General features: G+C 32.8%; 1 protein-coding gene across 1 annotated transcript; it reads right to left on the bottom strand.

Annotated features, from left to right (window-relative positions):
- Positions 1–459: 459 nt before the first annotated feature.
- On the bottom strand, positions 460–4,737 carry LOC127860233 (testis-expressed protein 49-like). The gene is made up of 3 exons (XM_052398164.1): positions 4,357–4,737; positions 2,381–2,516; positions 460–696 (listed from the first exon to the last, which is right to left on the bottom strand). The coding sequence occupies exons 1-3, from the start codon at positions 4,604–4,606 to the stop codon at positions 648–650; spliced, it is 435 nt and encodes a 144-aa protein (XP_052254124.1). The 5' UTR covers positions 4,607–4,737; the 3' UTR covers positions 460–647.
- Positions 4,738–10,073: the final 5,336 nt, after the last annotated feature.

Here is a 10,073-nt window from a genome sequence, read left to right as displayed (position 1 = left end):
GTGCACTTGCGTCTGTTCTATAACATTTGCTTTGTTTCTCACTATTTGGCGATTGGTTGTTTGCCTTAAATATCGGACCGCATAATATCATGAATAAACTGAGGTTTCTTTTCTGCTGGAGAAGCTGATGTTTAACTTTGTATATATTTGAGATGAAGCTTTGATGTTAACTACCTTTTTCACATTCAGTTTTGTATTCTGACACAGTTATGGCCCTTCTTTAAAAGTTTCCAAACCAACAAGTTTTGAATACCATAATAACTATTAAGGAAAAGATCAATTAACTAACATGTTCGTTGACTTTGTTTTCCTGTCCACGTTTAAATAATTATTTCAACAGACTGAAATTTTTAAATAGTCAAGTTCAGTTACTGGTTTTGTTTTTGTGTGTTTGCATATTGTGTTAATTCAAAAGCATAAAAAGACGCTGTACACAAATATGTACTACAACAACATATGTTGAAGGGTGTCAACAATTTTATTGGGAAAAAAGCCAATTTATGTATGTGAATATTTCAACATATTATGCAACAAACAATAACAATAAAACATTTACACACACATTTTCATAACGGAGAACATGAAAAAGAAATATAAAGATCTAGTAATACTGAAAGTTTTTGATTATGAGATTGTTTTTGGAACACTTAGAAAAGGGTGAATTCTCTGTTAGTGAGTGCCATTTGGTCCACAAATCTGAAATGAGACAAAAACATTTGTAAAGATTGTACATATCTATCTATATCTAAGTTTCTTTTCTTTAAGGGGCATAATTATTGACGACTACAGGTATATTGTATTCTACATTTTATAATATGATCATCAATTGGTAGTATAAGTATTAATCAAATTATTGTTTAACACAAGGTTGTTGTTTTCATGTGCTTTTCAGTAATATTTAACATGTTATTAACGAAAGAAAATACAATCCCTTAGAATGATCAACATTTTTGATTACTGGTTATCAAAATTTGGGTTTGTCAGTGTAAATTACCTTTTCTTACCAAGGAAAATGCATGCAAAATATTAACAAACATGTTTTTATCATTAAATCCATAAGAAATAATGTAATTTTTTACAAGTACTGATATTCCTCCCAATCATACTCATTTCTTGCACATGTTTTAAAGAACATTATACACAAAGTATATATTTTATGTATAAGCTATTTTTCGCTTTTATTTTTTGCTTTTTAATTTTATTAAAGGCATGAATTTGAATGTCTTGAACTATAATCTTGCATCAGAAAAACTGCATAGAACATAGTTTATGATTGTTAAACAAGCACTTAAAATAAACAGCAGATTGAATTTATCAAAATGAAACATAAATGGTGTTTGTCTAAGAGGTTAGATAGACATGTTTCCCGATAATTTAACCAAAATCATGAAAACAAGTTGTTGATTGACTATTACACAATTTAGAAAAAGCTATTGCCCTTGATGCATATTATTTGCCAGTATTTGTTTTTTATATAAATTTCTGAACAATTTTTGCAAACAATATCAAAAGTGAACCAAAATCTTTGGGCAGATCTGAGTGATGTAAATAAAATAATTAATAACAATAAAAAAATAAATTATTCACTATGTAAGAATGATTTTAATTACTGGTGCTATAAGTCTAGCTATAAAGTGACTTAAAGCTGCTACATCATTTATTATGAGATGAATATTAACATTGATTAGAATCGCCCTATTTACATCAGCAACAACCAAATTATCACAAATACCAGTAACTGAAAGTTGAAAGAGACTTGTTATGCTTTTGAAATAATTCTTAAATAATTGTTGATTTTACTCAACTTGGAAGTTTGGAACTGTAACTGAAATTGGAAGTTAGGTACTGCATGTGAGAACTATTTTATTTCAAGCAGTTCCATTAAATATTATCTTGTTTTGTTTTAATTTGTATCATTTTCCTAATTTGTTGTAGCAGCTTTAAATAGCATTAATGACTCTACAGCCTTATTTTCAATATCAAAACAAGTATACTGAACTTAATCTTAAATAAAATGTTGTAATTCAAATTCTCAGTTTCACAAACTAACAGACTAACAGGCTTACAACATTGACATACTCTCAAAGCAATAGGCTTAAGTTTCAAAGCCGAAGTAATAAGATTTAACTCTTAACCACTTTGAAGCAAATTGAAAATGGCTATTTGCAAACAACATAAACCAGATTTGTTAAGGTTTTCAACTGTTTGCTGCTAATTAGTATCTAAGGGTTGGAAATGGAGATTTAAAAATTTAATAAAGTTAGAAAAGTCTTTAATTAAATGTAACTTTCTTAGGGACTACAAATGCATCAAAATATGTATATAATTGGTAACGGGTCAAAACTAAATTACCACACCCATGTACCGGTAAATATCATACCTGGTCATTTCACTGTTGATTTTCACTTGTCTGGGCACATGAGCCCATGGCATATTGTGTCTCAGGGGTTCCTTGTGAGTCCACCAGCCATAGCAGTGGCTATTGGTCACAGGGTAGTTGTATAACTGATATGTTTCTGGAAAAAAAAATTTCAAGCTCAAGGGTTCAGCTAGATTATTGTTATAGAACCAGAAAAAACTTCATGATGATTCCATGAAGCATCCCTCAGAATACTTCTATTATCTCTGTTACTTATTGTCAGGTAACCGGAAAAGTGCACACACTCATTTTATTATACCCGGTAAATGTGTCAAAATAATTTAAAGACTTCAAATCCTCAATTTCTTAGTATTTAAGCTCAATAGTCTGCTATTTCACAAGTCTACATCTTGCATACATTACAATCTGTCCTGTATACATCTGTATTAATCTTAAAAAAGGTAAATAATAATGTCCTTCAAACAAATATTTGAACAACTTTATATTTAATTTTGACTCAATATGTTTGCAACTATTCAAAATTTATTGACTTGCAGATACATTGTGCAGAAGCTGCGCTTCACCGAAAATATTGCAGACATGGGCAACTTTAAATGTTTTGTTTTTGATGTTTTCTAACATATGTTGATGCAGATTTGCACATGTCTGGAAAACTACTTAACCCTTTTATGATGCTGACCTATATATAAAATATCTAGCTGTTTATTTCATGTTATTGCTGTCTTAAATGTCTTAAAATTCACTTCCATCAGCATCATGTTTATTCTGAGGACCTACATTAACTGTATTATGGTAGTATGAAAAAGCAAAAACTAGTGGCCATATTAGCTTTATAGAAGCTTGTTTGGATTAATTAAAAGAGAAATATTATAATTCTTGTAATGAATACCAGCAAGCTTTTAACACAACATGATTGCATGCATACTCATTACTCAAAATTACATCTTGAATTAAATGAAGATATGTCAAAAGGACCACAACTCATGACACGTAGCTTCTTCAAATAAATTTAAGAGACACAAAAAGTGCTTCAATCAATCAATGGCAGGGCAATTACTAGTGCGCCAAAAACCGTATTGCAATATATTGTCAGTTCAAAAACCCGTTTTGCAATATATCGCAATATATTGCTAACTTGTACCAGAATTATAACTCACCAATTACCCGATAATCCTGTATATTCCAGTTTTAAAGCAAATTCTGGTAAATATTTACTTTAAATGTGCTCAAGAATAACAAGAAACACAAACATTCGCCAATTTTCTTAAGTATCAAATACATTTTGGCATTTGTTACTATTTAAGGATGTGATGAATAACGTCCAATCGGGGAGTTTTTTTCCTCTGAACACGCGTAAATCGCCTAACGTGATGTTTCCGTTTTTATACAACATAAAATACACCCACACTTTCCATGCGACGTTCTACATGTCTGCATAATATTCACGCGCGTTTTTATTGAGTCAAAGGCTAAAGAACTTTTTATTTGAAGCTAGAATTTTTTATTGTCGCGTTAGCATTAAAATTCGAAGCGTGTTTCCGAAATTCAGATTACAAATTTAATAATGCTCATTTCAGAATCCAACGAAACATTTACAGTTGTGCGTAATTAATTCAACGATAATCTGTTCAAAAGCATCAAACGAATGCTCCCATGTAACAACGCTACTCCATATAATATACTTTTTTGTATGCTATTTTTACGTAACAATTTATTTACATCGCTTTGTTTTGTTTACCTTGATATCATTATTTTGGATGGCTTTTCTGGAGGAAATGTGAATGAATTTTTTGTAAAATTTTTGTACCGGTATGATTACAATAGTATTGCAATACAATATGCGGATTGCGTATTGCGATATATACCGATATACCGGTATATTGTTGCAGCACTAGCAATTACCACTGGCACTGCCAGCTCACGACAAGAAAAAAAGCACAATAAAAAAACCATTAATAAGAATTCATAAAAAATACCTCTTGGGTTTCTAATGTGCTTTGTCCGCATTCTTGTGAACTCTACATATGAGTCTCTAGGTCCTGGGCCGTATGACGACACCTGGTCCACTGGAACAATGGACCGTCTTGGAGGATTAGAATCTGTCAATGGTGGCAGAGCAATGAAACCGAGTTGTGTTTTCGAGCGCTGAGGATCAGCCTTTGCTCTGGCCGATCCCTCTCTGATTGCATTTTGGTAACCGAGTTGGCTCAAGCCAAAGAAAGACATTTGAGATGTTGATTTATGCGCAAATTATGTGTTTATGCAAACTGAAAGTATCCTTATGCGTAAATGTTGCTATGCAAAACAATAATTTGGTCCCCGGTTTGATTCCAACCGTACATTTGATTGGTTCTCGAATATCCAAGGGAGACAATTCTACGTTTCTTTCTGGTTTTCGGTTTTGTATTGAATTTTTTTTTCTGCGTGGAATTTGGTTTTCAGGGTCAGGTTGGTTTAGGTCAGGTTGGTTTATGAAATTCTATACCTGAAATTTCTTTACGACAACACATTTAGACGTATGTATAGAAATTAATGACCACAAAACAGGATAAAGAACTATTTTTTCTCAAAGGACGTTTTGTCATCTGTGTATTCGTTTATCATCTTCTTTGTTTATCCGTCCGCGAGTCTGTCGGTTATAAGGTCGCCGTGTTGTAATGGATATGGTGTCCGCCTAGGGACGGGATATCACGGGTTCGAGCATCACTGTGGGTGGGTTCTATGGATCTCCGCTAAAGCCAACAAGTACTGGTTCTAGCCCAGGAAACTGTCTTAAGAGCGTTTGAATATGTTGTTGGTACTTTCAATGCAACCGAGCTAAAATAAATAGGTTTAAACTAAAAAAACACTACAGGCGTTAAATATTGAGTAAATCAATTAACGTAAACATGGATCCCAGATTGAAAATGACCCTACAATTATTCTTCAATGGTCGGACGACATGTTATTGTTACTTAAAGGTCAATTTTAAAGAAAATCCGAAGTCAATATATTTAACGCTATTAACATTGAAATATGATTACATTATCGGAAAAATGACGTTTGCGTGTTGTGTTTAACATGAAAAAAGATAATTTTAGTTGACTTTAATGGTCGTAACTCGCAAAGCGTTGATTCGCTTATCTCCCCTGTTCTATCCTGTTTGTGACGTCACAGCTGAACAAGCATTTTCGCGTCCGCTTAGAAGATTAGCGATAGTTCAGAATTGGGGTTTTATTGTTCTGTTTTTATTGATATCTTCGTGAAATTGTTTTCACAGTAATAGGGTAAATGGTTATCTGTGCGGCCTTTGGCTGTAAATCGGGTTCTTGAAAAGATAATGTGATAAAAAAAAATCCAGTTTCCGAATTACAAAAAACTGAAGAAGATTTGGTGCACTAAAATCGGTCGTGCTAGCCATGTTTCCAAACACAAACTGTTTTCTACAAATAAAAACAGCCGCGCCTGTTTCTGCCTCGGCATCGATCAGCAGAATCACGCCGCGTCTTTACACTCGGCGATTACCCGAGTAAAAATATTTACAAATATTTATTGTATACTATAGCAAAGGTTAAATAATTTTTTTAATTCACGAAAATTAGAAACAGATACATATAATACGCTTATATATTTACTTCTGCGCGATTGTGTTAACATTTCGTCAGCTTCTCTGCATACTTCATACAATTGCAATCGGATGTCATCTGTCAAAACAATGATAAATCCGTATATGTCGGATTTCCATTTAAACATAAAATTCTGGTAAATATTGACAAAACAGTGCTAAAATTCATAAACAGTAAACTTTCTCCATTTTTTCTCGCGAAGTATCTCGCGAATCATTTGCCATTGACAAGTCCTTCGAATAAAATAAAAATTAAACACGCTGTATCGTTATCGTTACACTCTTTTAGTTCGTTCATTTTTGAACACTTACTGCATTTGTATTGTACTGTATACTGATTGCACAAAAAAATCATCGTGTAAAATTCATATTATTTTGCAAAGACCAATAAACAAATTAATTTATATTCGATATCATAACTTGTACAAGTTGTTTCTGTATTTAAACATTTGTTTGTATTTAAATTGTCAAAATTATTTATAATTTGTGTCGTCTGTGTATGGTGTATGTTGGATGGTTCTCATTTGTTTTTAGAAATTATTTTGACAATACCAGGGACCTATACAAACAAATAGGTTTGTATAGGTCCCTGACAATACATATCGTTATTTTAAAGGGATCTTTTCACGCTTTGGTAAATTGACAAAATTGAAAAAAGTTGTTTCAGATTCGCAAATTTTCGTTTTAGTTATGATATTTGTGAGGAAACAGTAATACTGAACATTTACCATGGTCTAATATAGCCATTATATGCATCTTTTGACGATTTTAAAACCTAAAAATTATAAAGCGTTGCAACGCGAAACGATTGAATAATTTGAAGAGTTCTGTTTTTGTCGTTAAATTTTGTGAAACTACGAAGATTGCTTATATAAGGTATAAAATACTTTGTGTGTATGTACTCGGCGGAATAGCTCAGTAGGCTAGAGCGTTTTTACTTCAGGACTCTGGCAAAACTCCAGGGGTCAGTGGTTCGAAACCTGGTCCGGGCAATGTTCTTTTCCTTTTTTTAATTTTATTCTTGATTTTTTACTGGAGCTTTTACGATCCAATGTTTACATTTATCGATATAAAGCATTTAATGAATAAGTTAAAAAATGCCAAAATCTGTGAAAAGGCCCCTTTAAATGTTTGAAGAAAGTCTCGTTTCCGAGATCATATACGGGAATTCACTGTGTGAGCAACTTCGATATGTTTACTGATCTATAAAAACATTCTTTTGACAGACGACACGTGCTTATCTAAAGTTTGTGTGTCGTAATACACATGATACTGGATGTTCAGGGCTTAATTGGGCAATAAAACAAAGATGCGGTCTGCGGTTTTTGGTAGAACGTTTGTACTGAACAACATAATATTTAATAGTTCACGTGCTTATCTTACATTTAGGGATTAAACCACGGGTCGAAGCCATTGTGTGCTTGTTAGGGCCATAAAACACAATCCCGATGGCTATTCTTCAGTAGCACGCGTGGTCAGAAACTAACAAGTTAGAGACAAGTTAGAGTAATAAATCAAAGAGATTATGATCTGAGAATTGCATGGAGTCTGAAATGAAACAAAATGCCGACAAATCAAAATGATCGCAGCCTAATGTTTCAATATAGAATTCGACATGTAGACATTGAATGCAATTATTAAAATCAATTATGGGTTCGTCGTGGCTATAAACTGAGAAAAACACGAAATTATCATTAATCCAGGTGCGGGAGCCTACAACTAGGTGCGAGCACGGTTTCCTTTTATCATATGTGTCTAAAAAGACAACAACACTGTCATGTGCATGGGTGTGAAATACATGTTGAAATTTGGAAAAGAATACATATTCCGTTGAAATTTGCTAACAATCCCGACTGTATATTTGACGCTAGAATTTGTAAACGGTTCGCTAACATAAAACAATCAGAAGTGTGTTTCGGATTACAAATTGGTATTCTTAATGGGGGAATTCAACAAAACAGTTATATTTGTAATATATTTGTAATGAATTAAATATTACTTTGTTAAAAAGCTTTTCGTGTCGAATAAATATTTTGATAATATAATGCATGAAAAGCACGATTTCCAGGAGGATTACACCCGGTTGCTATCATCAGTAACTGACCACGGTTTTATCGTGAAGGAGTACACATAAGGATTAGTGTGGTAGGTATTTAACAAAGCCATAACACTGCAATAAACCAATTAACTGGTTGATTGATAATGACATGGGGGTTAATCAGAGGCAATCAAATTACCGCTAATAATAATCACACGCGCATTTTTTGCAAAAATATGGATATTAAGTTTTTCATTGTCGTCCATAAATAAGACGCTTCGGAAAAAGTCGCTCATTTTACCCCCGAAAAATACGGTAGTGTGTTTTCTGTCTTCTGAAATTTTATTGAACTTTACATTTGCACTAACTATGCAAGAAAAGCTTACGAACTAGACCAAACATGCGCGATGAAGAGTTAGAGCATCGATGTAATTACATCGATGGGTGCAACTGATTAGAATTATTGTTGTAATTTAATTATGTGTTACAATAATACGATTTTTTACTTGCATTTATTAACAAAGAAAATATACAATTATTTAAACAGATGATGAAAAATCTAATAACGAACATTTTGGGGCTTTTTCCAGCCATTTTTGGAAAAGGAGTCTGGCCTAATTGGGATTTTTAAATCGATTAAATGGCGTGTACTGTACATATGCGGTAAAATGTCATGCAGTTCATCTTCATAATGATCAGATTCGTCAGAAAAGTCCACAATTTAACATAAAAATATCGATATAATAGCAATGCATTTGATCGTCTCGGCAGAAATAACGCTGTTAATATTGCGGATGTACAGCTCTGACGTCACAGCAAGGGAGGTAAGTCAGTCAAACTTTTGAAAAACGGTGCGTTATTGGGAGCTTTAACTGGTGATTTATGGCATAAGGCGTAACGCTAAGTTATTGCAAATATGTTTATTCCGCATTTTAAACATTTATCTTTGATATAAAGTTTTCAAAAGTGTTAAAATTGCGTTTAAAGTAAAAACTACCATTAATTATGTTATCATTTATAACATTTATTCTTTTAATAATAGAATAGCGGCTGTTAAACGTCAAACGCAAATCTCTACATATGTAAAACAAATGGAGATAAGAGCTTATTATACAAATATTTTATTGACTTCTTAAAGGGGCATCACTATTGTAGGGGCACGGATGGCCGAGCGGTCTAAGCGGTAGACGTTTACTCCAGGGGTCAGTGACTCGAGCCCAGTTGAGTGCTACTTTTTATTTCTTTAATTTTATTCTTGATTTTTAGTGGAGTGTTTTTAGATCATTTGTTTTCATTGATCAATATAAAGCATTTAATGACCAACTTAAATATCTGCCGAATCTGTGAAAAGGTTACTTTAAAGGCTGTGTGGTGAATTTGTTGTTAACTTCTCAACAAGGGCTATGAGTTCGATCCTCAATCTGGGACCTATATTTAAATATCAACCAAAGACACCATGTACTTGTTCTGCCACGAAAACGGACCCGAGTTAAGTAAACACGTTCAATTATCTAAAATCATATAAATGTTTTATATTTTTTTTGTTAATGTTTTACGAAACAATCGTCATAAGAAAACGGGTCTAATCAGAAAAGGGAAGACGTAATATAAACCTTAACGTCGAAAAAATAAACCATTTTATTAAAACTCAACAACAATTTTTTTCAATATTAAGTCCATAATAATAGCATTTTTTATCAATTAATTAGGATGTAAACAGTTTATATTGATGCTCCGATTCATTGGTAACAATATAAAACTGGTTGTTCACCGAGTTCTCCGACATTGTCACGGCCGTTAATCACGTGCGCCACCCCTTTTTAAAATTCATTAATAAATGAGCCAATGCCGATGTCGTACTCAGGCCCGGATGTTTTGAAATTTAACGGATAATTTTACAGGGTGATTAGTTTTTATATGTTTTTTTTAAAACATATTTCGTATTGTGTTTAAAAATCGGCCCATTTAGTGCGATTCAGCGAAGATAAATTCGTCCAAAAATGTACATAAACAGACAATCACAACCCATTTGGGACCGTGAGGACCATTAT

The sequence above is a fragment of the Dreissena polymorpha genome, chromosome 15 (assembly GCF_020536995.1).
Source record: "Dreissena polymorpha isolate Duluth1 chromosome 15, UMN_Dpol_1.0, whole genome shotgun sequence".
NCBI lineage: Eukaryota > Metazoa > Mollusca > Bivalvia > Myida > Dreissenidae > Dreissena > Dreissena polymorpha.
This window is presented reverse-complemented; position numbering and strand designations above follow the sequence as displayed.